The sequence below is a fragment of the Zalophus californianus genome, chromosome 17, assembly GCF_009762305.2.
Source record: "Zalophus californianus isolate mZalCal1 chromosome 17, mZalCal1.pri.v2, whole genome shotgun sequence".
Taxonomy (NCBI): Eukaryota; Metazoa; Chordata; class Mammalia; order Carnivora; family Otariidae; genus Zalophus; species Zalophus californianus.
Window position 1 is genome coordinate 53,428,386 of NC_045611.1, and position 27,960 is coordinate 53,456,345.

The 27,960-nt window shown below is 51.9% G+C and overlaps 3 protein-coding genes across 8 annotated transcripts in view; 1 reads left to right on the plus strand and 2 right to left on the minus strand.

Moving 5' to 3' along the window:
- The window catches only part of IL4I1 (interleukin 4 induced 1), a 35,845-nt gene extending 12,649 nt beyond the window's left edge, over positions 1–23,196 (minus strand). For all 3 annotated transcript variants that reach the window (XM_027618629.1, XM_027618628.1, XM_027618627.1), the window contains exon 1: positions 23,052–23,196. The gene's annotated coding sequence lies outside the window, so the exon portion shown is untranslated. The remainder of the gene's footprint in view (positions 1–23,051) is intronic.
- NUP62 (nucleoporin 62) lies at positions 366–23,185 on the minus strand. Its single transcript, XM_027618631.2, has 2 exons — positions 23,052–23,185; positions 366–3,166 (listed from the first exon to the last, which is right to left on the minus strand). The coding sequence occupies exon 2, from the start codon at positions 3,100–3,102 to the stop codon at positions 1,525–1,527; it is 1,578 nt and encodes a 525-aa protein (XP_027474432.2). The 5' UTR covers positions 3,103–3,166; positions 23,052–23,185; the 3' UTR covers positions 366–1,524.
- Positions 22,373–27,878, plus strand: ATF5 (activating transcription factor 5). 4 transcript variants are annotated; one of them, XM_027618635.2, is made up of 4 exons: positions 22,373–22,390; positions 22,963–23,127; positions 25,137–25,433; positions 26,398–27,878. In XM_027618635.2, the coding sequence occupies exons 3-4, from the start codon at positions 25,256–25,258 to the stop codon at positions 27,060–27,062; spliced, it is 843 nt and encodes a 280-aa protein (XP_027474436.1). In that variant the 5' UTR covers positions 22,373–22,390; positions 22,963–23,127; positions 25,137–25,255; the 3' UTR covers positions 27,063–27,878. The 4 variants fall into 4 exon arrangements, with proteins under 4 accessions (XP_027474436.1, XP_027474434.1, XP_027474433.1 ...); XM_027618633.2 differs by lacking the exon at positions 22,373–22,390 and adding an exon at positions 22,481–22,559; XM_027618632.2 differs by lacking the exon at positions 22,373–22,390 and adding an exon at positions 22,603–22,743.
- Positions 27,879–27,960: the final 82 nt, after the last annotated feature.

Sequence of the window (27,960 nt, forward strand, 5' to 3'; positions counted from 1 at the left end):
CCCCCATACAAATCCACATCCCAGCTTCACCTGTTTCCCACCTTTGAAGTACAACCGGTGCCCTCCAGCTAGCCCCAGGTAATGGAGAGGAATGCTGCTGATGGCACCTGTGGCCGCTGAGCTAACACCTTAGGGATGATGGCAGAGGCCTTGACATTTATGTGTATCTAAGATGGAACCTAGAACATCACCTGCACATGTTCCCTCATGTGTGTTCCTCTTCTGCCACCAGCACAGAGGAGCCCACGCCTTGCTTCTGCCTCAACGAGTTCTGCTGGTTTCTGAGCTCCAAATGGCACCCCACTTGTAGTCTTCTGGAACCCACTCTTTTCCCCCAGCTTTCTAAGTGATCCACACGAATGGCATTTTTCCGTTCCACAATAACTTTTATTTAGGAAAGCAATATATAGTCATAGGTATCTCAGACAGTGCAGCAAAGTATAAAGACAAATACAAAAGACACTCAGGAAACAAATGGTTGGCTTCTGTCTTCTGGACGCCATGGATCTCACTGTAACAGACTAGGTTTGCTCCAGCATTGCCAAGTTCCGACCCGAGTCTGTGGCCGCCTCTGGCACCCGTGGCCATTTCAGCAGGAATTTTGTGGATGAACATTTGATGCCGTGTTTCATCTCCATTGTTTGTTCATTCAAAAATGTGAGAGGGATTGTGCTGAGGACACAAAAGGGACAAGAAACAGTCCCTGCCCACAGGGGCTCACACTCTAATGGGGAGGCAGAGAAGTAAACAGTCGGTACAAGACAGTGCAGCAAGTGTTACCAAAGATGCACGCTCTGTGTGGCGTAGGGGCCACAGGACAGCCACCTGACCCAAACTTGGGGCAGCTGAGAGAGCTTCCTGCAGGAGGTGAGGCCTAAGATAAGGAGACCTGGAGGAGGAAGTGGCCTGTCAGCCAGGCAAGGTAAAGAGCTCCCCAGTGTGAGTCTGACCCTTTTCTCAACACTGCATTCAAGTCCCTCATCTGACTGGTCCTTCCTCCTTTGAAATTCTACATCCCACAGTTGGTCCTATTCACAAGTCCCTCCTTCGTACTGTAGTGAATCTCCGCGTGCACACACCTTACACCAGGATGCCGTGTTCTCAAGGACGGAGACTCTCTTCACTGTACCTACAACTATGTTGGGCAGAATGGCTGCTCAGCAGACCCTGGGGCTAGGAGAAGATGGGTTTTGGGTGAACGCCAGCACTTCTCTAGCACTTGGCTGGAGCAAGAAGGATGGGGTGGGTGGGGGTCATAGTGAAAGGGGTCTGAGATATACAAAAAGATACGCAAAGAAACCACACCCACTAGGCTGCTGCCTGGACCAGAAAGCTTAGAATACTTCTATTTTCACTAATGCAAAGTCAAACCACAGAACTGTTCTCAACGGCACTGTCATTTGAAAGAAAGGAACAAACAAGTATTCACTGCAACCAAAAACTAGAATTACTAGACAGTAATTGCGCATCCCCCACTGCCCCCAACACCCTGGGAACACACAGGCCCTGAAGATGGCTGGCAACTCAGTCGAATGTGATCCGGAAACTGCGCTCCTGCTCCTTGCGACGTCCCTCGCACACCTTGGTCACCTCCTCCACCTTCCTCTGCAGCAGGGCCGAGTTCTGGTCGATCCACTGCAGCGAGTCCATGTGTGCGTTGAGGATCTTGCAGATCTGCTGCAGTGGGTCGCTGGTGTCGGCCGGACCTCCAGATGTGTTCAGGTGCTCGATGATGTCCTTGAGGTCTTGGGCCATGCGCTTCAGCTGGGCGTCGATGTTCTCAGCCAGTTTGTAGGTTTTCTCACGCTCCTCGTCGGCATGCTGCAGGTAGACGGTGCCACTCTGCTCCTTGACCGACTCCTCCAGAGGGCTCAGCAGGTCTTCCAGCTCCTTCTGCTGAGACAGGATGAAGTCGAGCTCTTGGTCCAGCCTCTTCTGGTCCAGCTTCACTTTCTCCACCTCACGGTGGAGGGTAGTGATCTTCTCCCCATTCTCTATCAGTGTGCGGTCCCAGGCATTGACCTGTGTGGCCTGCTGCAGGAAGTGCCGCTCCTGGTCCTCCAGCTCCAGACTCCACTTGTTGATCAGACTCTCCAGCTGGGCGTAGGTCATCACAGGGCTGGCGGATGCCCCAGTGCTGCCACTGGGGCCAGGTGGCGCGGCCACAGCAGCTGGTGCATTGCTGGCGATCCCGGCTGGTGCCAGTGGCTTCAGATTCAAGGCGAAGCCAGTGGTGGTGGTGGATGTAGTGGTGGGGGCGGCAGCGGCGGCAGTGGTGGTGGATGTTGTTGTGGAGGCAGTAGGAGCTGCTCCAGGGGCCTTTAGGCTGAAGCCCAGCGTTCCAGCCCCGGGAGTTCCGGCCGTTGTCGAAGGGGTACAAAGGGAAAGCCCAGTGGCGGTGGACGAGGTTGAAGCGGTGGCTAGTGAGGCAAACAGCGTGGGCCCAGCGCTGGTGGTGGCAGCAGCAGGGGCAGGAGCAGCTGGCTGGGTTGCTCCTGCTCCAGTGGCAGCCGGAGTGGCGGGAGTGAAGGGCAATCCGGCAAGGGCCGTGGGCTGGGTCGACGTCCCCATTGAGCCAATATTGAAACCTGAGGCCCCGGTCTGGGTTGTGCCTCCCCCTGTGAATGAGAACCCTCCTGGTGCGGTGGACGGGGCGGCAGAGGTGGTGGTGGAGCCGAACACGAAGCCGGTGGGGGCTGTGCTCTGGCCGGAGGTGACGGCGCTCGAGATGGCACTGGTGAGGGTGCTGCTGCCGAGCCCAAAGCTGCCAGTGGGGGCCGGGGCTGGGGCGGCCGCTGCACTGCTCAAGTTGAGCTTTGGCGCGCTGATCCCTAAGGAAAATCCAGTTCCTCCTGTAGCAGGAGTTGTGGTTCCAAAGCTGAATCCTGGGGTCTGTGTTGCTGGAGCTTGGGTCGTGAGCGAGAATAGGCCACTAGAAGGGGTGCTTGCGGCCGGTTGGGAGGGAGTCCCAAAATTAAACCCACCAGTGCCAGATGTAGAGAAAGAAAACCCGGTAGCAGGCGTGGTTGTCGCCGTCTTTGCAGCACCAAATGTGAACCCGCCTGTGGGGGCCCCAGTGCCTCCAAAATTAAACCCGCTCATGGCTCCAGAGTCTGGTGGCGACAGCTACTCAGGCTCCCAAAGCAGATCCGTCAGTGTCCGCAACCTTGGGAAGATTTTTAAAGCAGAGTAAGTCACATGATCAGATGGCAGCCTGGGGAAGGCAACCTCACTGGCAAGATGGAGCAGTGTGGAGGGTGGCGGGACTGGATGATTAGAGTATGTGGCCACCATCCCACTCCCTGCTATAACCTAGCCAGGCCCTGTTAAAACTAGAAAAGAAAGATCCAGAGGCAAACGCCCATGCCCTGGGGGTCACGTGCTAGGAACCAGATGTGCTTGGGACAGGCACGGTCACATTCCGCACAAGCAGGACTATCTGTTGCCCTAGAGGAGAAGGCCAAAGAGCCCCTGAGGAGGAGATCAGATTCAAGGCACTTCTGGAGAGTGGGACTAGAAGCACACAAAGTTAACACCTTCAGAACCTGCTCCCTAGGCTTCCCTGCTGAATGCAAGTGGGAGGTGGTAGGTGATGGACTGCTCTGAGTGCCACCCTGAGTATCTTTGGGGACCTCACAGAGAGGCCCCAGAAAGTGGGAGTTGTATGGCAGGGCACGAGGCACCTAAAGGCCTCATCTGTGCACACCCCTGACCATTTAGGAGGATGGAGGCATGTTGGAGCGTCCCCTTGCCCCCCCCTTTTTTTTTAAAGATTTTATTTATTCATTTGTCAGAGAGAGAGAGAGTAAAGCAGGGAGAGCAGTGGGCAGAGGGAGAAGCAGACTCCTTGCCGAGCAGGAAGCCCGATGTGGGGCTCGTTCCCGGGACTCCAGGACCATGACCTGAGCTGAAGGCAGAGGCTTAACCGACTGAGCCACCCAGGTGTCCCTCCTGCCCTCCTTCTAACTCAGCGGTGGACATGGGACCCAAGTCAGCTAACTCAGACCTCCCCTGGGATTTCTCTCCAGGGACTTAAGAGGAGGTGGCGTGCTTCACCTACGGGTGTAGGGCACAGAGAATGTGCACGTGGGGCACCCCCTCATCCTTCCAGCCATTTGCAGCTGAGCTGCACAGAGTAGGGAGGAGGAGGGAAGGAGGGACAGGGAAAGTGATCATGTGCCCAGAGGATTCACACATGTTCACAGGGTCCTGCACTGGCTCTGGTGAGGAAAGAGAAGGGAGCCCAGGAGGACCTGTGAACACCCGGCTGTAAATAAATTCTCAGACACCTGTGGGTTGTAGCTGACCTCAAGTTTAACAGGAATTCATGGTTGGCTGCCACTGCTCAGTGGGTTTCTGCCCCCCGCCCCCACTGTGGCTGCAGGATGAGAAATGCCGATTCCAATGTAGACGCCAGGGTGATTTCCAGGCAGCTTGGTGTGCCCAGTACCATGCTACATACATTCTCCTTAGCCACCAGACCCTCAGCTAACTTCACAACAGTCCTACAGGGAGGCTGGGATGATGGTCCCCATGCAAAGAGAGGGAAAGAGAGGCTCGTATGGAAGTAACTTGTCAATTCTTATCCCACAGTGGGCCCTGAACCTGGCCATGGGCTGTAAACCCCTCTTTATTTCCACTCCATCAAACTGGTCCATCTGGTCACAGGCACACAGCCCTGCTTTGGGGCATGGCCACCATGCTGTACCCCAACCTCCACCCAATACCCCGCAGAGCTTGTTTTCCCTTCATCTAAAACAGCTAAGGTAGTTCAAGGTAGTTCAGCAGCAAGACAGCTCCCTGTTCTCAGGCACAAAGTTGGTTCTCCAGACATAAAGAAAAGACCCAGATTTGAACTCTGCTTCTGCTACGAGCCGTGGGTCCTAGGGCAAGTTACTCCTGAGCCTCTCTACACCTCAGTTTCCCCAACTCTAAGGAGGATGATCCCCCTCCCACGTGAAGGATAAACAAGGTCATGACACAGAAGCCAAGTGCCTGGCCCAGAGAAGGCATCCACAAGTCCTGTTTCCTCTTCCCTCTCTCTTCAGGGCCAGTTTTACTTCTTCAAGTATTCTTAGGAATCCTCTCGTGGCCTGGGCCAGAGGAAACCTGCTGTGGCGGCCCCTCCCGAACTTCCACGGCACCCTCTGCCTTCCTGGTAGACTCCAGTATTTCCTTCTCCTCCTCCACACAGACACATGCTTCTAGGAAGATGACCTCAATGTGGTCTGCTCTGCCCCCGGGGCCGCCTGGTTTAAGCGAGCAGATCTCAACTGGCTGCCCATCAGCACCTCCAGGGGTGGGTGTTCAAAATGTACACTGCAGCCAGACCAACGGGGGCAGTCTCTTTTGGGGGGAGGCCCTGGCTGTGGCATTTTTATAAAGCTTTTCTGGGGGCTCCTGTGAAAGGTCCCTTCATTCTCACCACAGCTATGTCTGAGCCCCCAGGGCCGCTCGCGCCCCACACTGCCCTGCGCCAGACCCCCTCTCGCATGGGAGCGCACACCTCCCCACTCAAGAGCCACGTCAAGCCAGGTTTGCCGTTACCAGCAGCCCAAAGCATCCAAACAGCTATGCCTATGTGTCTCATTTCTCAAGACCTCAGCCCAAGAGAGCTTCTATTAATGAGCTGCAGCTAAATTTTTCCACAAGAGCATTTATAAAAAGCTCTCTGCAACTATTAAAAAACTAAAAGAAAAACAATCATCTGTGGGGGCTTTCCTGGTTTAATGGTTCACCATTTATTAAATGCCTCATCAGTTTCCGATACCACACAGGCTAGGGAATCTACTAACAGTGGCAAACACATACTGATTCAGCCCTGTGCTATGCGCTTTAGATGTATTACTGCTCACTTACTCGAAAAGCAGGTCCATTTCATAAACCAGGAGAGTGAGGCCCAGAGAGGTTACCTAAGCTGTGGCTCTTGCCCTTGAGGTAGCCAGAGACAGGGCAAACGTGAACTTCAGTACCAGGGCTCTAGGCAGGGATGATGGGGGGTGAGGGTGGGGAGGGGTCACATAGGGCACATTTTCCTGAGCTGAGTGTGGAAGGATGCGAGGTCAGCCAGGGTCGGTCAGGTGGGTGGGAGGAAGGGCCTGGGTGAGGCAGAGAGAGGCTGAGACACAGGTGTCTCTGGGGTGCTAAGTGATTTGGTGTGGCCGGAGGGAGTGTTTGTGCATGGAGTAAAGAGCTGACTCAGGGGGTGCCTGGGTGGCTCAGTTGGTTAAGCAACTGCCTTCGGCTCGGGTCATGATCCTGGAGTCCCGGGATCAAGTCCCACATTGGGCTCCCTGCTCAGCGGGGAGTCTGCCTCTCCCTCTGACCCTCCTCCCTCTCATGCTCTGTCTGTCTCTCTCTCTCAAATAAATAAATAAAATTAAAAAAAAAAAAAAAAAAAAAAAAAAAGAGCTGACTCAGAAGGCCTGGGTTATCCACACCCGGCACGTTCCAGAGAAAAGACTAGCCCTTTTCTAGTTTCCTGTGAGATAACCTGCAAGCCCTGACAGCTTGACCTCTGCAGGGGCAAGACACTAATGACGGTCAGTTACACAGATGTTCCGGCCTACATGACCGACCCCCAGCAAAAATCCTGGACACCAAGGCTCAGGTGAGCTTCCTTGAAGGGCAAAACTCCACATGGGCGAATTAAGTGTTGTCGTAGGACTCTGCTGGGAGCGACAACTGGAAGCTCACACCTGGTCTCTCCTAGACTCTTCCTGGTGCACCTTTTACCTTTGCCGACTGATCTCCCTCCTTTTGCTGTAACCATGAATCTAACAGCTTTGCTGAGTTCTGTCTTTCCAGCTAATCACTGAACCTAAGGGTGGTCTCGCGGACTCCTGAGCACAATGTGTGCACAGTGCTGTGTGATGTGACGGGAGCTGTTGGTTGGGAAAGGACATGTTGATGGCTCAGACTTCATTTTGAGTGAGCCATGCAGGGACCTGAAGGTTGGGGAGACTAACACGGCCAGATACGTGTGTGGGGAATTGACTGGAGGAGAAGAAGCTAAAGGGTCAGGTGGCTGGGAGGAGGCTGGGGTGATGTGATGGTCTAAGCCAAGAGCCTCAGTGAGGAGCCAGGACTCTGGGGACAGAGGAGAGAGAACCCCAATCTGGGAAACGTGTAAGTCTGTGCAGAAATGAAATGAAGCGATGGTTTTGCAGAGGCTGTCTCAAGTGAACAAAGCTGTCAACCAAGACCCGGACTTTGGGAGTTTCTCACAAATGTGTCTGAACAGATACACACTATTCTGAGCTCTGATACAGGATTTTCCACCTTTACCAAAGGGGCAAGCTTTCCTACAAGAGCAGCTGACAGCGCTTGGGTCAGGTGCTTAGGGCTGGGCGGCCACAGTCGTGGCATCTGTAGCTCACGTGGGCCTGGAGTGAGGAGGGGCTGACTCGAAGTCACCCAGTTACTGATAGAGCCGCCTGCCCTGCACCTGTCCTTGTTTTTTAAACCACATCTGCCTGCGCTCACAGCCCAGGGGAGTCGGGAGGATCTGACCTACAGACTCATCCTGTCCCCCAGCTTCGAGGACCATGGTTTCCATCACCTCCAACTTCACTCAGGTCCACTAACCTGACCTCTCCATTCTTTGCTACTCCAAATCCCAACTTTATCTAATTTATTTACTTAGCCCTATTCTGTGTAGTGATGACAACAGAGACAAAACAAACTCTTGGTAGCGCAACATTAACTCACACAACAAACACATCTGAGCACCTGCTATGTATGAGCACTGTTCCAGGCCCTGGGAATATGGCTGTGACGGAGAGAATGAGTCCCTGCTCTCTCATGGAGCTTCTCTTCCAGCAGAGGAGACAGACAGGAAAACAACAAAGTTCATAAAAGGAATCCTACAGCATGCTAGAACAGGCTAAGCATTATGGAGGAAGAAAAAGTGGTGCAGGGAAAGGGGAACAGGGCAGCAGCAGCATGAGGGTAAAGGGGTTGACTGAGTCACACTGAGGAAAAAGGTAGAACAAAGCTGGGGGGTGGGGCACGGCCATGACAACAGGAAGCCAGTGTGGTTAAGCCCAGCCCCTTTCCTATATCCGGAACAGGGGTGTTTGGGAATGAATATGTGGGTATCTCAGCCTTGGACCAAAGGAATGGAAGGATTAAGAAGACAATGTGTGTTTGTGTGGAGTCTGTGTGACAGAATAATGGCCTCCATACATGTCCACCCCCAACCCCAACCCTGTGAATACGAGACCTCACACGGCCAAAGGGACTTTGCAGATGTGATTAAATTAAGGATTTTGAGATGGGGAGATTACCCTGGATGGGCTGCATGGATCCTAAATGTAACCGTGAGGGTCCTTAAGTGGAAGGGGGAGACAGAAGATGTGACCATGGAAGAACATTCTGAAAGATGCTATGCTGCTGGCTCTGAAGACAGAGGAAGGGGCCCCAAGCCAAGGAATGCGGGGGGTCTCTAGAAGATGGAAAAGGCAAAACATGGATTCTCCCCCAGAGTTTCCAGAAGGAAGGAGGTCCTGTGGACCCATTTCAGAGTTCTTTCAGAACTGTAAGAGGACAACTGTGTGTTTTAAGCCACTAAGTTTGTGGTCATTTGTTACGACAACAGGAAGCTGATAGAGGAATGGGGGAGAAAGAACAGAATGGATTCAATCTAGATAAATGGATGGGAAATACATCCTGGAGTTGGGGCCAAGGAAGAGGCTGGAGAAGAGAGGTGATGGGGCCAGGGCAGGTCTGCCTCTGTGCATTGGGGCCAAGGGGAGAGGGTGCAACAGTTACTGGGCCCCGGAAGCCGGGGAGCTGATGGGAAAAGAACAGAGAGCTGTGATTCTGAGAATCTGGACGTCCCCTGCTGCTGGGGCGACCTCACCAGGGGTGTGGGATGTGTGCAAAACCCAGCAACAACAGGCCACCTATGACGGAGGGAGGGACAAGGTGGCCTGGGAGCATGAGAAGGGCTGGTGATGGTGACAGTGTCAGCCCACAGGGCAGGATTTTCTGCTTTTGTTCACTACTGTTATGCCTAGCACCTAGGGCAGTGTCCCAGCACGCAGAAGGTGCTCCATAAATAACTGCAAGTGACCGACTATCTGACAACTAAGAACTACCATTACGGAGCGCCACCTATGTAATGGTACTGGGCCAGGAATACTAGGTAGCAGCACAATGAATCCTTCCTGGATGGGAAACAGGCTCACAGAGGTGATGTAACTTCTTCAAAGTCACATAGCGGCAAACACTAGTCCCAGGATGGGAATCCAGATCTTTCTGGAGCTAAGTCCTGAAGTTCTGCCTGGAGCAAGGAAGGAAGAGATGTCAGTTAAAATTAAGTCTTAAAGGATGAATGGGGTTCCCTGGGCAGACATGTCACCGAGAGAGTGATATCCATAGGCCAGCTTCTGTACAGCTGTGGCTGGAGCAGCAGGCTGTGGGGAGGTGGGGTTGGGGGCCAGGTCACAGAAGGAGATTGCCAGGCTAGTCCATCCAATGGAGACAAAGCCATGACACTGTTTCCCTTCCTGATCCCGTAGCTGTCCTTCATCTTCACACCTCAGAAATGTCAGTGACCCTTCCACACTAGGCTCCTCCACTGGGCTGCTGTCCCCTTCCTTTATACCAGTTCTACTCCACTTCGTTTGGGGCAGCAGTGAGTTCAGTCAAAGGGCTCTCATTCCCAGGGCTTCTCGATGGGGCTTGGGATTATGAATCCAGGGTTTTCTAGTCCACTAATGGGCCAGGATGGGGGGAGGCACTGCAGACAGTAGGCCTGTAGCTGTTATCACAAGTCCAGATCGTGGATTTCTGTGCGCTCTGAGGACAGGGGCCTTTGTTCGTCCTTTGCTGTCACTCAGCAAGGCTCCGCAGCAGCCCTTTGGCCAGAGCCCCTGCTTCTCCACTCCCTAACCCTGGGATCTTAGATTCTAAATTCATTCCCCATGCCTGTTTCCTCATATGAAAACCAGGGATTACAGTGCACGAATCTGCACTGGGCGCTTAGCACGCTCCACCCTTGGGGCCCAGGAAAAGCTAACCTCTTATTAATGCAAGTTCTGGGAGCAACTGGAGCAAATGCTCCTGACATTTCAGCCCATGGCCACCTGGTGGTGCTGCCAACAACGCTGAGCCCAGGAAGCAAGGAAGGAGGAGCTATCTCTGTGGGAGCCACCCCCCCAAATTAGCAATTTAATGGAGCGCCTAGTTGAGTTGGTACAGCCTGGGACTCTTGATCTCAGGGTTGTAAATTTGAGTTGGGTGGAGAGATTACTTAAAAATAAAATCTTCAGGGCGCCTGGGTGGCTCAGTTGGTTAAGCAACTGCCTTCGGCTCAGGTCATGATCCTGGAGTCCCAGGATCGAGTCCCGCGTCGGGCTCCCTGCTCAGCAGGGAGTCTGCTTCTCCCTCTGACCCTACCCCCTTCCTTCTCATGTGCTCTCTCTCATTCTCTCCCTCAAATAAATAAAATCTTTAAAAAATAAAAATAAAATAAAATCTTCAGCGGCGCCTGCGTGGCTGAGTCGTTAAGCCTCTGCCTTCGGCTCAGGTCATGATCCCAGGGTCCTGGGATCGAGCCCCAGATCGGGCTCCCTGCTCGGCGGGAAGCCTGCTTTCCCTCTCCCACTCCCCCTGCTTGTGTTCCCTCTCTCCCCGTGTCTCTGTCAAATAAATAAATAAAATCTTAAAAAAAACAAAATTAAAAAAAATCTTTAAAAATACATAAAACCTTAAAAAAAATAAATTAGCAATTTAAGACTTGGGAGGATGTGTGATGACGGGCTGAGAGAGACCAGAGGAGGAGAGAAACAAGGGGAGCACAGGAGGTGGGAGGAGGAGAGAAAAGGAGGGAAGTCAGAGACTGAAGGGACCTTTGCCTTTGGCCCCCATCAGCCCAGCCAGGAAAATCTGATCCCCACGGAGATTCGAATGTGCTCCGCTGTCCTTCCCCAACACCCTCCACACCCTACCCCCCACAATCATCTCTCTCCTCTGGGTTGTCTCACCAACATGTAAAACAGAGCTCATTGGCCACTCACCCCAAGTCAGCCAACTCTGCTTATTAAACGTCTCTTGAATCAGTTCCCCTCAAAGAAAAATCCTCTAACCCTCAGGGAACAGGTGAGCTCAGAGAGCTAGCCCTTCAGGAAATCAACTGATAAGCAGCGAGCAGCTTGCTAACAGCCAAGGCAGTGTCTCCACTGGTCCAGGCTGAAGAGACAGCAGCACAGAGGCCGAGGCAGCAGTGTGCTGGGAGGGCTCCAGAGCAGTGAGGGGTCGGTGCGGCCAGACTAGGGTGCAGTATGAAGCCACAGGTCCTATGTGAAAGGATCTCATTTGTTTCAAAGGACTCCCGCAGGCAGCTGGGGAGGAGCCAGTGGTGTTCTGGGCCACTCTGTCAGGCTCTAACGTAACGACCGTGCCTGGTGGGCATGGCCAACCCTGGTTGCCCAGAATGGAGCCTCGGAGAAAGGCAGGAGGCTTTTGTAAGCTAAATTGGCAGCAGGGAAACTTCACAGCTCATGGCAGTGTGAAGACCTTCTCTTCCACAGTGCATGGTGTCCCCAACAGGGAAGGCAGACTGACACCGCCTCTTTCCAATGGCCCTCTCACCGCCTTAGGCCACTTGGGATTCTGGTCCCAATTTCCTAAGCCTGCTCCTCCCTGAGGACCTGCACATTCGAGGCCCTTCAACCTCCCAGGTATAGTGAACTTGTGTTAAACATTAGAGACCTGTGAAAAGAGGACACACAGGAGGCTTGTCCGTCCATCTGTCTGTCTGCTCTTCAGGCGGAGGAGCTGCAGAAAGCCTCACAGCTTGTTTCACTGCTGCCTGTCTTTTCCCCCCACATGGTGTCCCATGATCAGATTCTTCAACACACCCCTGCACGCTAACTGCTGAGGCAGCTTTGTCACACATATTCCATTTCTCAATCTACCCAATGACATGGTGGCAATTTTATTTTTAAAGATTTTTTCATTTACTTGAGAGAGAGAGAGAGAGAGAGAGAGAGAGAGAGAGAGAGAGAGAGAGAGAGAAGCTGACTCCCTGTTGAGCATGGGGCTCCCCTGGTGGTGGCTCTTTTAAAAATGAAATTTAAATTCTTTTTGTGAACAGACAGTTTGATCATGTCGTTCTACATTCCAAAGGGAATACTGTGGTCTCTGTCCTCCCCTGTCCCCACAGCCACCAGCTCTCTTCCCCAGAGATAAGCGGTTGGGTTTCCTGTGCCTCTTTCCAGATTTTTTTGATGCATTTAAGCAAATGCAGTGCGCTCTCTACCCCTCTGTACACGAAGGTCACATGTCAGACCCACTATCCATTTTCACTTACTCTATCTTAAGACTCATTTTATGCAGCCTTATTATCCTCACTGGACAGAGGAGAGCCAGTCTGGCAGAGGCACCAACATCCTGCCTCGGCTGTTTGCTCCTGTGGGTTGCCTCGAGCTGGTACCCAAATGCCTCTTGGATTCATAGGTTCCCAGCCTTCCCTTCCTTCCTTCCCCTGAAAAAACTACCCCAAGAAGTCACTTCCCAGCTAATTAGTGATTACATTCTCCTTTACTCCAAGGCTGGAATTATACCCAAAGGAGCTCAGGTGGTGGGAAAAACAGCAGTTTTCCCACAGGGAAAACAAATCAGGTTAAGACGTGTGTGGAAAAGAAGTCAGGAAACAAGAGTCGATTTTAAGGAAGGTTCTAGAATGACTCAATATAAAATAATGGGACTGGAAGAGATCTGAGGAATACTCTGGTGCAGGGCCCCCTACCTATTTTGCCAAGAACTGTTTTCTATTGAAAGATTTTTTTTGTCTAACTGCATTTTTGATATTTTTCTTTTTTCAAGATTTTATTTGTGAGGAAAAGAGAGAGAGAGTGAGCATGTACAAGCAGGGGTAGTGGCAGGCAGAGGGAGAAGCAGGTTCCCCGTTGAGCAAGGAGCCTGTTGTGGGACTCGAGCCCAGGACCCCGGGATCATGACCTGAGCTGAAGGCAGACACTTAACCAAGCCACCCAGGCATCCGTAACATTTAAATTTTAGCTGCACAATTAATACACATCACCAACAAAGCTAAGATTCTCTTGATCACCACCCTCCACCCTGGTTCCCACACCTCTGAGGTAACTGCTGCCATGTATCTTTTATCTGTGTATTTGTGCGTGCATTCATAGCCTGAGGAGATGAAATGATTCTAATTTTCATCAACAATACTGCAACAAGCATGCTTGTTCACACCTTCTTTGGCACAGGTGCATTTTTTTCCAGGGCAAATCCCCAAAAGGAGAGTTGCTGGCCATGGATACTTGCATTTTGGTTTTCCTGGGGGCAACCAAAATGTCCTCCAACCTGCCTCTACCCATCTCTATTCTAACTGGCAGTTCCTGGAGAGAATCATTTCCCTACAACCTGCCAGCACCTGAGATTAGGTAGCTCCATCACTCTGATGTACCAACTGCATTTATTAAAAAATAATGATAAAAGCACTAACCATTCAGCACTCATTATACACTAGCCTGTGCTGGGTAATTGACAAATAACCTCATTCATTCAGTCAGCAAACATCCACTAAGACTTAGAACAGGACAGGCCCTGTGCTGGGCAAACAAAGACAATATGATAATGGTCACCATCTTCATGAAACTACAGTGATAAATATAAAGAAAAAGTTACCAGAATTGAAAACAGTACTCAAACAAAAACTTGCACACAAATATTCACAGAGGCATTATCCCCAATAGCCAAAAGGTACCCTCATTGGCAGCCACTCTTTCCCTCCATCATTCCACTCCAGCCCCACTTGTTCTCAACTGCCTAAAGTATTCCTGCCTTGGGGCCTTTGCACCTGCCGGTCCATTGTCCTGGAACGCTCAACCCAAGTGTCCCCATGGCTCACTCCTTTATGTTCCTCAGCCTTTGCTAAAATGTCACCTACTGGGGCACCTGGGTGGCTCAGACGGTTAAGTGTCTGCCTTCGGCTCAGGTCATGATCCTGGGGTCCTAGGATCGAGCCCCGCATCGGGCTCCCTGCTGAGCAGGGAGCCTGCTTCTCCCTCTGCTTTTCTCTCTCTCTCTCTCTCCCTCTGTCTCTCATGAATAAATAAATAAAATCTTTAAAAAAATAAAAAAATGTCATCTACTCAGTAAGGCCTTTCCTGGCTATCCTTAGACTTAGCACCATCTGAGACAGTAATATACTGAACTTACGGATTTCATTTATTGCCTGTCTCTCCATTAGAATGTCAGGTACACAAGGCGCAGCATTTTTGTCTGTGATTTCCACTGTGGTATCCCCAGTGTTAGTAATAGTTGCTGGCCACCACAGGCACTCAGCAAATGCTTGACAATGGAATAAAGAGATCCAAGGGTTGCTTTGTGCCAGGTGCTTTTTGTATACTGTCTCCTTTAGTCCTGACCCTTCCAACTGCGAGGTAGGTACCACCAGTATTTCCCTTTTAGGGTTAAGTAACTTGTCCAATGTCAACATAAATGTCAAAGTCAGGATGATTAAGACAAGATCTTTTGCCCTCAACTAATTCAGAATTTACTGAGAGTAACAAAGAGATAAATGATAGGATGACACTGTGAAAGAGCTCTGGTTAGAACCTCCTGGAAGCCTAGGGGACATGGTGATTACCTTCACCTGGGGAATGGGTAAGGGGAGGGTCAGGGAAACACTCCTAGAAGAGGAAGGGATATCTAAGCTTGGTTTTGAAGGATGTGACGGAGTTAGGGTAGGAAGGAGTTAGGTCAACACCTCATTTCAGGCAAAAGCTTGGAGAGGCAAGGGCCTGCTGCCTTGTGGAATGGTGTTAAATACCTGTGTTAAAAATCACAAGATGCTAGAGGTGTCTGGGTGGCTCAGATGGTTAAGTGTCTGACTTTTGATTTTGGCTCAGGTCATGATCTCAGGGTTGTGGGATCAAGCCCACGTCAGACTCCACACTGGGCGTGGTGCCTGCTTAAAATTCTCTTTCTCAGGGAGCCTGGGTGGCTCAGTCGGTTAAGCATCTGCCTTCGGCTTAGGTCATGATCTCAGGGTCCTGGGATCAAGCCCCACATAGGGCTCCCTGCTCAAAGGGGAGTCTGCTTCTCCCTCTGCCTCTGCCCTTCATTCTGCTCATGTTCTAATAAATAAATAAAATCTTAAAAAAAAGATTCTCTCCTTCCAAAAAAAAAAAAAAAGAAGTATTATTAACATGTTACAAAATGGATGAACATTGAAAGCTGGATAAAAGACCATCTATGACATGATTCCATTCATATGAAATGCCTACAATAGGTTAGACAAATCTAGAGACAGAAAGCAGGTTAGTGGTTGCCTACGGCTGAGGGATGGGGGAACAAGGAGTGACTGCTAATGGGTATGGGATATGGGGTTTCTTTGGGGAATGATGAAAATGTTTCAAAATTAGATTATGGTGATGGTTGCACAACTCTGAATGTACTAAAAACCTCTGAATTGTACACTTTAATAAACGGAGGTGCATAATACAATACCTCAAAATAAAACCAATAAACCAACCAACCAGGCATGGGACGCCAGGAAGGGGTTGAGAGGGCAGAAGTGAAGTTACAGAGGTGGGCAGGGGCCAGGCTCAGTCCTGACTTTACCTTGAGGGCAGGGGCTGGGCACAGTAGTTTCCAAAGATAGGATCATGCTTTCTTCTGGGGACAAGTAAAGCTGGCCTGGGAAGGAGACAGGAGTTGAAATGCTCCAGTCAGCTATGAGGCCATCAGGGGCTCCCTGAGAAAAGCAGCTGGGCATGGGGACTCTAAGAGCACAGCAGGTGGGATTCTACATCACACACACCTGTGCTCCCTCCCCAGCCTCACTCCCTGTAATCAACACCAGCCATCTCAGGGGAGAGGCAGTGATGTCATTGTGAGGGAGGAAAAGGTCCAGGCTGGGTTGTGGTAGAGACAGTTGCCATGAAGATGGTTTCTCTGGGGACCAGGTGAAAGCCACCAGAAGTGGGCGGCAGAGTGGCTTTGACTCTGAGAACCAGAAATCAATCACAGCCCCTACCTGTCTCTAGGTATCAAGTGTCATGCTAACATTTCTGGACGTTTATTATGTGCTAGGCTGTTTGCAGTGCTTTACCTGCACTGACTTCCAACTTGATGAGGTGGGAACTGTTCATGACTCCATTTTACAGATAAGCAAACTAAAGTCAAGAGAGCCTTAGTAACTTACCCAAAGTCACACAGGTAGTCAGTACCGACCCAGGCTGTCCAACCCCAGAGCTGAGCTAAGTACTCACGAGCCTCTCCAATGTGACTTTTCCACCCCACCCCCCAACACATGCCATGTCTAGTACTCCCTTCCCACTCTCTAAGGACATCTCGGGCATATCCGTCACCTTCCAGACTTGTGTAGGTTTCACCCTGAATCTAATTCAGTGCTGTCCACCTTCTCCAGCCAAGGCGAGACTCCTGAAGGCTCGGAGTGAAGGGGGGCATAAGCTGCTCTTTCCTGTCCCTACCTCTGGAATCTGTTCCTGCTCTGGGTGGGGGCAGGCAGAGAAGGGCAAAGGGCTCTTGAACTAATTGGGAATGGGGCTCTACTGGTCCTGACCCAATGCTCTCCATGGACAGCCCCCACATGTTCAGGGGGGCACCTGGGGGCCTTGGGGGCCTATGAGGTTTTCCCATTTTGGTCCCCTGCCTCTACCTCTCTCTCTCTTGCTCCCCTCAGCTCCCACTATGACTGGCCATCCCAGGAGTGCTGGCAGGGTTCAAGTCCTGCTACCTTCCTCTTGTGCTCAAGCCACCCCGTGGGAACTATAGATATGTGACCCACAACCTGGAAGGGGCTCTCCACTTCTCTTCCCCTATTTGGAAGGATGAGCTCGTTTGCTTTGAGAAAGGGAAGGCAGCCCTGGCAGCCAGGTCTTGGAATGTTCTAGTCAGATAGAACAACTTCAGAGGATACCAACATCAGGCAGGGCCACTCTGACGGTGGTGGACCAAGACAAAATAAGACCACTCTTTCAACACAGACAAAAAGCACAAACGTTGTCCAAAGCATAAAAATGACCCAAATCCCCTTCCCGGCTCAGAGTTGATGGGTGCTTCTCACATTAACCACAGCATTAGCTCTGCTCATTCCTCCTGGCTCTAGATAAGATAGCCAGTCCTGACTTGCCTCCACCTCCCAGCCTCCAATCCAGAGCGAAGCCTGCTTCCCTGAACCCTTCCCAAAGTGACTTAACTTAACCCAGCTCCCATAAGTCCTCCTTAATACCCACTTACTGAGATGCCCGGAGAGCCCCAGTGGTGGGTAGCTCCCTAGCTGCAACAGCAAGAAACCCAAGTTGTTCAACTACATGTGTTCCTGGTGGCCTCTGGCCGGAGGCACGGACAGTGATAAGAACAGAAAGGGTAATAAGACACCAGCCCCTCTCTGGCAGGAACCCAACCCTCAAGGACAATTCCTGAGACCTCCTTCCCTGCTCCCCACCAACACAGCCCTTTAGACTTTACATGGGACTGGATCCGAACAAAGCCCTACTCCTCCTCAAACTTGATCAGTCCAGCAGGGAGCGGTGTGGTCCAAATTCTCAGCAACTCTAGAATGAGGAGTACTTGGTTCCTTTTGTTCTCTGCTCTGGGCAGAGAGGATTACAGATCTGAGGGTGGGGAGAAATCACTGAACCAAAGGTCAGGGATGACCCGCAGCCCGAGTCTATCCACACTCCTGGTATGTTAGGGTTTCTCTCAATTACTTGCCAACCTTTTAAAAACTTGCATCTTACAGAAAATGCTGGACTTTCAACTTCTGTAAAATTGGAAGCTCTGCACTGCTGGGCTGGCATTGCTGCCCAGCAAGTTGGGCCACCCCAGAGCCACACCCGTGACTTTTGGGCTCCCCGGGGCTTGCTGGCCTCTCCCTGACACAGGGCCTTTGGGTTTAGAGGTGGCTTACTCGCTGAGCCAGGAACTGTTCTAGGCCTTTTCATGTATTATATCTCTTTGGTCCTCATCCGCTGCCCTCTGAGGGTTGTTACTGTCCCCCCTTTACAACAACACCACTGCAGCACACAGGGTACAGTACATTATCTTGCTGGAGGTCACACAGCAGTAGTGATGGCATCCCGAGCTCTGGGCACTATGTGGTCAATTACCTTCAGTTTGCCTGGTCCTTTTCCTATAGCTAGTCCCAGTGGGCACGGGAAGGGGTACCCTAGGGCTGACCCTAGCCTTCATCTCCCAGATGAGAAAACAGGCTCCCAAAGGGAGGTGTGGTAGGCTGGATAATGGCTCTCCAAAGAGGTCCACATCCTAGTCCCCAAAACCTGTGAATGTATTACCCTACATGGTAAAAGAAGGTTTGCAGGTATGATTAAATTGAGGATCTTGTGATGAAGACATGCTGGATGATCTGGATGAGCCCCAACGTAAACATAATGCCTTGGTAAGAGGTAGGGCAAGAAGATCACAGGAGAAAACAGGAGAGGAGATGATGGAAGCAAAGGTCAGAGTGATGCAAAAAGGGCCATGAGCCAAGGAGCACAGGCGCCTCTGGAAAAGGCAAGAAAATGGATTCTCCCCTCCAGCCTCCAGAAGGAACAACAGCCCTGTGAACCTATTTTAGACTTAGAGTCTTCAGAACTAAAAGGGAATAAATATGTTGATTTGAGCCACTAAGTTTACGATGACGCGTTACAGCAGCTACACAAGAAACCAATACAGAAGATGACCGAGGTGCCAGAGCTGGTGCAGCAGCACGGGGCCTACCTCAGCTGGAAGAGCTGTGGCTGCCTCTGCCCAGGGACACACAGCAGGCGCGAGGGAAGGGCTCTGGAGCTATTGGGCTATGTGGCAGGTCGATGCTCCACATGCCTGGCCCCAAGTTGCCCTTTCCCCAACTGGGATGGCCTTGGCCTTCCTGCCCTTGTTTGCTAGGACGTCTGCCTCCAACCCCCCACCCACATGACCCAGGTACCTGCCCTAGCGCCTCTTCAGAAAGAATCTAGGCCCATCTGATGCAAACTCTGTCCCTTTTCCATCATGCCAGGCTGTCACCTTGATTGGGAAGCCAGTGAGGGGTGGCTGGTGAGGAGGGCCTCCACTAGGACAGGGGAGATGGGGAGGAGCAGGTCGGAATCAATAGAATTTGGCAATTGTGAGCTGCAGCAAACCTGAGGTGAAGGTCTGGGTGAGGTGGCCTCCCAGCAGGCTATGCCCTAGGCTGGGGGTCAGGGACCTCATAGATCTGAAGGAAAACAGGCTCTCCCTGGGGCTTGTAGGGCCTCAGAAGCTGTGCAGTATTGCAGAGGCCTGGGCTCTAACTAGCACTGTGATTGTGCACAACCCTCTTCACCTCTTGGGACCTCATTCTCACCCCCTGCAAGACAAGTAGGTTAGCTTCTGCAATCTGAGGCCCCTTCTCGGCACTGAATCTGATACTCAGGGTCCTGCACAGGTGGCTGCTCTCCTGCCCCCTCCCTTGCTGTACTGGGACCTCTTCCCAATTCAGGGCTCTAGGGCTGCACTAACCAGGAACTGTTGCCAGGTGAGCCAGGGCCCTCAGAGAATCCTCCCCCCAACTCCCCCTCCCCATCAAAGAGCCAGGGTGATGCAACCTGCCTGCAATAGCCACCTCACTCCCCAAGCCTGGCTCCTCCGCACTGAAAAAGAGTCCCCAGAAGCCCCACCCATGCTCCCAGCCCCAGCTCAGGAGTTGAAGGGACTGGGGCACCTGGACCCTGGAATACTCTCCAAGCTGGGGGAGGCAGAGGCATTTGAGTCCTGGAAGTGCTATGGGTCCAGGTCAAGAGTAGGCACAGGAGAAGGCTCAGGGTGCCAAGACCTGGGCTCAAAGGTAGCCACTGATGACCTACCACCCACAAATTAGAATACACCAGGAAGGGCTAGGGAGCTAAAGTGTGCAAACTGGCACCCACTCAGTAGGAATCAGTCAAGCTGCTTGGGTGGGACAGCGGGCACCAGGGCTGAACAGGGTAAGATCCAACAGCTAGAGAGAGAAAAAGGTGCAAGGGGCTGAGACAGGAGGACCAGGGTCCCTGCCCCAACATCTCCTCAGTCAGCATATGTGGCATGCGGCTGGCAACATGATTCCCACACTAAGCAAGTTCATTTCCAGTTACTAAAAAATATCCTACCTGGCCATCCTCTCAAAAACCCTTAATTCCAGTCTATGAGACAAAACCAAATTGAGGGATATTACATAGAATAACCAACCAGCACTCTTCAAAACTGCCACGGTCATGAAAACCTAGCAAAGTCTGAGAAACTAGTGCAGAGACCAGAGGAGGCTAAGGAGACAAGATGACTAGATGTGATATGGCATCCTGGAACAAAAAAACAGCATTAAGAACAACTAATGAAATCAGAATAAAGCGTGCACTTTAAAAGCCCATACCGTTCTCCCACTGTCCCCTGCTTGTGTTCCCTCTCTCACTGTGTCTGTCAGATAAATAAATAAAATCTTATAAAAAAAAGGGGGGGGCCCTGGGTGGCTCAGTCGTTAGGCATCTGCCTTCGGCTCAGGTCATGATCCCAGGGCCCTGGGATCGAGCCCCGCATTGGGCTCCCTGCTCAGCGGGAAGCCTGCCTCTCCCTCTCCCACTCCCCCTGCTTGTGTTCCCTCTCTCGCTGTGTCTCTGTCAAATAAATAAATAAAATCTTTAAAAAAAAAATAAAAGTCCATACAGATGTGGGTTCTTCAGTTGTGACAAACGTACCACAGTGATGTAAGAGGTCAACAATGGGGAAAACTGGATGAGGGGTATATGGAGACTCTCTATACTATCTTTTTAAGTTTTCTGTAAATAAAAAATTATTCCAAAATAAGAACTTAAAAAAACACCTTGTTCATGTGTACATACTAAAAGATCTTTTCAGAAGAAGACTCAAGATTTTGGGTGGGAAGGGGACATGGGATGGACAGGACTTACTTTCAGCAGTCTGAGAGTCCACCCTAATCCTACCTGCTATGGCTCAAATATCTATACTGAGAAGTGGAAGGAGGTGGGCCCTTAAGTCTCATTTAAAAGGCTGGAAGATCTTTTAAAGCACTTACTACTTAGCAGTGCAAATCATACACATCCACCTCAACAATAACAACAACACCCCCCCCCCCTTTCGTAGCACCTACTGTTTGCCAGGCACTTATCTAAGTGCTTGACCTGAATTAACTCACTGAATCCTCGTTAACAGTACTAAGAAGTAGTCACTATTTCTTTTTTAAGTAAACTCTACCTCTGTGGGGCTCAAACTCACAACCCCGAGATCAAGAGTCACATGCTTTACCAAGACTGAGCCAGCCAGGTGTCCCAGAAGTAAGCACTGTTAACTGCCATGTATACTGCTACATTTCTATTAACTAATTTCCAGACTTTTATTCTGGTACTATTAGTGGAAACCGAGGCACAGGGAAGTAAGAGAAATTGCCAGTAAGCTAGCAAGTGGGGTAGAGTCAAGGTTTGAACCCAACAACCTGGTGCCAGAATCTGCGTTTAACTGCTACTCTATGCTGCCTAGTTAATAACCTAGCCCCTATAGGTCAAGTCCTCAAACACTGGCAGAGTGGACAGTAAGTGCTCTAAGTGAAAGTAGTCAGATCCCAAGGACTTCCTGCATGCAACAGAAACCTGCAAATCTTCATTCCCAGGTAACTCTCAAGATAAGGGTTCCCCACCTTCTCTGGATCTCCTAACCGCCACATTCGATGTCAAGCTAACTCCAGGTGTCCTGCTGCGGACAGATGCAAGGCGGGAAATGGAGGGGTTTCTAAAGCAAAGACGCACACCTACTTGGGCTACTGGAGGGCCTAGTGCACAGGGAGGGAATGGTCAGGAAGCCCCCCTCTTGTAGTAAAGGGCAATGCAGATCTCCCTATTTGGGGCAGGGCTGGTAAACTGATCTAGTGGGGGGCAGCTGAAGCAGAGAACCTTCTGAAAGGAATTCTGGATGAGTGCTGAGGACAAGGGCTGATGGGAGGTGGACAGAGGATGGAGAAAAGGTAAGAGTCAGGGTGATGATGCCTGTTTCCCTGCAACGGCGCCCCGTGAATACGGCTGAGCATCATCATCTGGAACGAGGAAGGGTGGGGATGGCTGGCAATTACTGATACCTTGAAGGAGTGAAGAAGACACAAGAATGGCCTACTAGCAGATGCTGGATGGTCCAACGTCTGGAGCTCTTGCCAGGGCAGGAGGAAGGGGTGAGACTGGACCCCAGACTGGACCCCCAGGAAGGGGTGGAAGGGGTAGGGTTATTAAAAATAAAATACGTCGAACAGGCACGTAAGAGCCCGGCTCTGGGTTTTACAGGCACCGAATTATTTGATTCTCACCAGGCAGAGTTGATTATTTTCCTCATTTTATAGGTAGTTCCCGATCTACGAGACTACACAACTTATCTGCCACCGTCGCAGGTAGGAGATCTGAACGGCGCGCACGGTCTCATTGTGACTCAGACCAGAGTCTAACCCACAAAAGGGTTCTCAGCGTGGGGCGGCAGTTGGGGGGATGGAGAGACCAGCATGTGGCTGGCCGGAAATTCGGGAAGCAGGGCAAAAGAAAACGAAAGAAGAACGGGTGCAGGTCTCAGAGTAGAAAAGGGACCGAATCCCCAGAATCGGGGGTGGGGTGGGAGGGGCGGGGGCTGGACCTCAGAGTCAGAGAGACAGAGAACCAGAGTCAGAAGGAGCAAAGGGCCAACCACCCCGGATCGGAGGAGGGGGCCAGAACCCCTGGGGTAGGAAGGAAGACGGGGCTGGATCCCCAGGTCAGAGAGAAAAATGCCGAACTCTCGGGGTCGGGAGGAGGAGGGGACTGGATCCCAGGATCCCCGAGAGGAAGGGGCCAGGCCCGCCTCCCGGTTGGGGCCTCGCGGGGCGGGGCGCGGAAGAATCCGGGCGGGCCGTGCTGCGCCACCCCCGGTATATTTGTCCCCAGTCCCCGGGGCCGCCTCATTCCCCGTCCTCAGATCACAATCTCTCCTCAGGCTACCGAGACGCCATCTCCGCCCGCGTAGCCCCAGCTATGGCTCTGTAGTCGCGACCCCTGTGTGTCCCGGCCCGTCTCCGCGCTCACCGCGCTTGCGCTCTTCTCTACCGCCTTCTTTTCTTCAGCCGAGGCCGCCGCCGCCTCTCCTTCCCGCAGCCATGGAGTGAGTAACCGCTCGCCCCTCCCTCTCCAACCGCCTTTCCCGCCCTTTCGAAGCTCGCGGCTTTCACGACCAGTCAGGGTGGGGGGTGGGGTGGGTTGACGAGAGTGAGGAATCACGGTCGCGCAGGCGCAGAAGAGGAAAGACGCGCCGTTGGTACGTGGCCGAGCATGCGCATTCGACCGATGGGGGGAAGGGTGCGTTCTCCGGGAGAATGTCGGCGTTTAAAGATTGTCTGCGTGCAGGTGCGCCTGCGCACTAGCCCCAAGGGAGGCGGGGGGGGGGGGGGGAACGAGTCTGTCCGCGAGCCGTTGCTCACGTGCACAAGCCCACCAGATCCCGTATTTTTCTGTGAAGGGCGGGCAGTAAGCAGCCGCACGTGCGCACTGACTCCCCCAACGCCCGCAGGCGTGAGAGCAGTTGGATCGGTAGCGGAGCATGCGCTTCGGCCCTGAGCGAGAGAACCGCCTGTGTAAAGGGTCGGGGTTGGGGACCGGTTCTCCGCCGGCCCCGTCCACTCTCCCGGCTCCACGTTGCGCAGGCTCACAGCACAATTTAAGTTTCATTCAGGCACATGCTGGGGCGGGGGGGGGGGGGGCTGACTTAGATTGACAGGGCGGAAGGCGAGGCTTAGAGGCTACCGGTTAAGAAGGGCGTGGAACTAGGATCACAGCGGCCATGAGGGGCGGGGTTTGGGAAGGGTGGAGCCCATTGTGAGAAGGGGCGTGGCCAGGCAAATTTAGCCGAGGGGTGGGGTTTCGATCGGAGAAAAGGCGGGGCCTCTGGGGAATCATCGGAAGGGGTGGGGTGCGAGACTTGGGCAGGACTGGGGCGGTCATCACAAATTTCAAAGGAAGCCCTGGGACTTGGTAGATAGATCCCGTTAATGGAGGGGCAGGACTGGGGGACTTCCCCTGAGAACTGATTTGAGCTGGCCTCTTGGGAGGAGGTGGAGCCTAAAGAAAAAGCTTTAGAGGAAGGGATGTGGCTGGAAGAAAATTCTGGGACTGAGTTTATGAAGTGGGGCGAGTGGGTGGGGCTTAAGGAAATTCCCCTGGGAGACCATTAGGTTTCTGTACAGGAAGGAGTGGGGCTTGGGAATTCTAAGAAAAGTAACTGGGACATAAAGAGAATTCCCTTGGGAGTGGGTGGGGCTCAGAGATTTGGGGAAAGAATAGATTCAGAATTCCGATAGAGCAAGGTGCAGTCTCAAGCCCCGTTGGAAGGGGAAGGGAGGACCCTGGGGACGTGGAGGTGTGGCTTGGTTTCTCTAAGACTTTGGCGGTGGATGAGGATGGCTTCTGACACCACCTACTTTTTTTAAAAAATTTTTATTGTTATGTTAATCACCATATATTACATAATTTGTTTTGGTGTACTGTTCCATGATTCATTGTTTGTTCATAACACCCAGTGCTCCATGCAGAATGTGCCCTCCTCAATACCCATCACCAGGCTAACCCATCCCCCCACCCTCCTCCCCTCCAGAAACCTCAGTTTGTTTTTCAGAGTCCATCATCTCTCCTGGTTCGTCTCCCCCTCTGACTTACTCCCCTTCATTCTTCCTCTCCTGCTATCTTCTTCTTTTTCTTTTTTCTTAAAATATGTTGCGTTGTTTCAGAAGTACAGATCTGTGATTCAACAGTCTTACACAATTCACAGCGCTCACCGTAGCACATATCTTCCCCAATGTCCATCACCCAGCCACCCCATCCCTCCCACCCCCGACCACTCCAGCAACCCTCAGTTTGTTCCTGAGATTAAGAATTCCTCATATCAGTGAGGTCATATGATACATGTCTTTCTCTGATTGACTTATTTCACTCAGCATAACACCCTCCAGTTCCATCCACGTCGTTGCAAATGGCAAGATCTCATTCCTTTTGATGGCTGCATAATATTCCATTGTGTATATATACCACCTCTTCTTTATCCATTCATCTGTCGATGGACATCTTGGCTCTTTCCACAGTTTGGCTATTTGACACCACCTACTTCTGTCTCACTTATAGGTCTTCCACTTTCGCCTTGGTGCCTGTCTTTGCCCAACTGAGCAACCTCCAGAGCCTCCTTCCAGCTGTCGGTTCAGCCTTCTTCATTGCCACCGGTGCCCAGAGCCTGTGCTGCAGCCATGTCACTCCTGGCGACCCTGGGGCTGGAGCTGGACAGGGCCCTGCTCCCAGCTAGTGGTCTGGGCTGGCTCGTAGACTATGGGAAACTCCCCCTGGCTCCTGCCCCCCTGGGCCCCTGTGAAATCCTTGGGGGAGCCCTGGAGGGCGGGCTCCCAGGGGGAGGAGAGCCCCTGGCAGGTAAGGGAGGTGGGGAATGGAGGTGGGGTGAGCTGGGGCATGGGGGCAGGGGAGAAGAATTCAATGATTCATTCAATAAATATTTATTGAGTACCTGCAATGCACCAGGGGCTGCTTTAGGTGCTGGCAGATACAGCTGAGACAAGACTGACATAATGCCTGTCCTCCTGGAACTCACACTGTATTGGGGAGGCAGAAAAAAGACCAATGAGGTGATGATGGGTTGGGATAAGTGGGAAACACTTAGTAGCTGAGCTGAAAAATGAAAACAGTCCGAGTTTAGAGAGGGTAGCCAAGAAACACATAGGTAACATTTTGGCCAAGACCTAAAGGCTGGGAAAAATAAGCCATGAAAAGACCCAAGGGAAGAGCTTTTCAGGTATAGGAAACAGTGTCCCCAGGAGCCCTGGGGCAGAAGTTATTTTATTCATTAGTGTATCCCAAATGCTTGGCACATAGTGGGTTCTCAATAATTAATGAATTAAAGATGAAAGAGGCTGTGTTGTGTGTGTGATCTAGTTTGCCTTTTAAGAATAGAGAGTAAATCAGAAACTACAGACATAGGGTAATCAGTAAAGCGGATGTTGGAATGGTTGAAGAAATGTCTGGTTGACTTTTGTTGTTTGGGTCATTTGGTTGGTTGACTGGTTCGTTGACTGGTTGGTTAAGGGGTTGACTGGTTGGTTGACGGATTCCTTCAGTTCCTTGATTGGCCAACTGGTGGTTAAGTTGGTTGACTGGGTAGTTGATTGGTTGGTTAACTGGTTGGTTAGATGTTTGGTTTGTGGGCTGGTTTGTTGATTTGTTGAGTAGCCTGATGATTCATTGATTGGTCGGTTGATTGATTGTCTGCTTGGTGGTTTCACTCAATGAATGGCATGAACGAAGCAGGTAGGAATGAGCACCAGGTTGGGTGGAAGGCCAGGAACTCAATGACACTTATGTCCCTCCTCCGATCCTCCAGGTGATGGCTTCTCTGACTGGATGACTGAGCGGGTGGACTTTACAGCCCTCCTGCCCCTGGAACCCCCCTTGCCCCCAGGTGCCCTCCCCCCACCTTCCCCACCCCCACCTGACTTGGAAGCCATGGCCTCTCTCCTCAAGAAGGAGCTGGAACAGATGGAAGACTTCTTCCTTGATGCTCCACTCCTCCCACCACCCTCCCCATCACCGCAGCTACCACCCTCAGCACCCTCCCTCCCCCTCCCACTCCCCCTCCCGACCTTTGACCTCCCCCAGCCCCCTGCCCTGGATACCCTTGACTTGCTGGCCATCTACTGCCGCAGCGAGGCCGGGCAGGGAGACTCAGGGTTGGCGCCCCTGCCCCCACCACAGCAGCCCGCTCCTCCTCCCTCTCCGCCCTCTCGCCCAGCCCCCTACCCCAATCCTGCCACCACCCGAGGGGACCGCAAGCAAAAGAAGAGAGACCAGAACAAGTCAGCGGCTCTGAGGTACCGCCAGAGGAAGCGGGCCGAGGGCGAGGCCCTGGAGGGCGAGTGCCAGGGGCTGGAGGCACGCAACCGGGAGTTGAGGGAGAGGGCTGAGTCGGTGGAGCGTGAGATCCAATATGTCAAGGATTTGCTCATTGAGGTGTATAAGGCTCGAAGCCAGAGGACCCGGAACAGCTAGAGGGGCAGGAGCTTTGGGTCATAGGGGGCACTGGGTCTTCAGCTCACTTCTGTTTCTGGGGCTGAGGTGGGAGGGTCCCTCCATCATCCATCCCCCTGTCTGTCTCTCTCTCCTTCTCCCTGTCTCCTTTTATCTTTGTCTCCTCTCCTGTCCATTTCTGAATCTGCTCCCCTTCTCCCTCCCCAGTATCATGGAGTGTTTGGCCTTAGTCAACATCTACACTCCTCATGTAACAGCTGAGGGCCTGGGGCTTGCAGGGAATTCAGGGAGCAGGGGAGAGTTTGCAAACCTGGCCTCTCAGACAGGGAAGTGAGGCCAGGAAGCTATGCAGAATGAATGTGCAACTAAGGATGGGAGAGCGAGCTGGGGACGTGAGGCAGGGAGGGCTTCAGGAATGGCACCCTACTAATGATATAAGCAAAAAGCAAGCCAAGTGACCTTGGGGAAGTGGCTTTGGGTGGGAAGCCAAAAGACAGCCAAGTTCACAGAGCAGGTGAATATGCAGGTAGACGGGGAGGTGGGCAGGGCGAGGGATGGCCATAATTGGTGACTGGGTGTTCATTTTAGCTCTGGGAGGAAATCATGTTTGTGGAGGTGTTGGGAGAGGGGCTGCATCTAGGTGAGGGAGGGCAGGGACTGATCCTTTTGGTGATTTGTGAGCGGAAATAAAATGAAGAATTTCCCCTGGTCTGTGTGGCTTTGTCTTGGAGAGAAGTTGGGGAGAGGGCAGTCTCAGGCCAAAGATGATACTAACAGTAGACAGAACAGATAATCCTTCTAGTTAAGCTTTTGGCACATGGCCAAAGCCCAGATGGGATGATTGAACTAATAAAGACACAAGACCCACTTTTAGATCCAGACCATTTTTTTTAAAGATTTTATTTATTGGGCGCCTGGG

Coding starts and splice junctions, on each gene's coding strand:
- NUP62 (XM_027618631.2), bottom strand. CDS start 3,102: ATGAGCGGGTTTAATTTTGGAGGCACTGGGGCCCCCACAGGCGGGTTC.
- ATF5 (XM_027618635.2), top strand. CDS start 25,256: ATGTCACTCCTGGCGACCCTGGGGCTGGAGCTGGACAGGGCCCTGCTC. Junction 25,434..26,397: donor GGGAGGAGAGCCCCTGGCAG/GTAAGGGAGGTG, acceptor CCGATCCTCCAG/GTGATGGCTTCTCTGACTGG.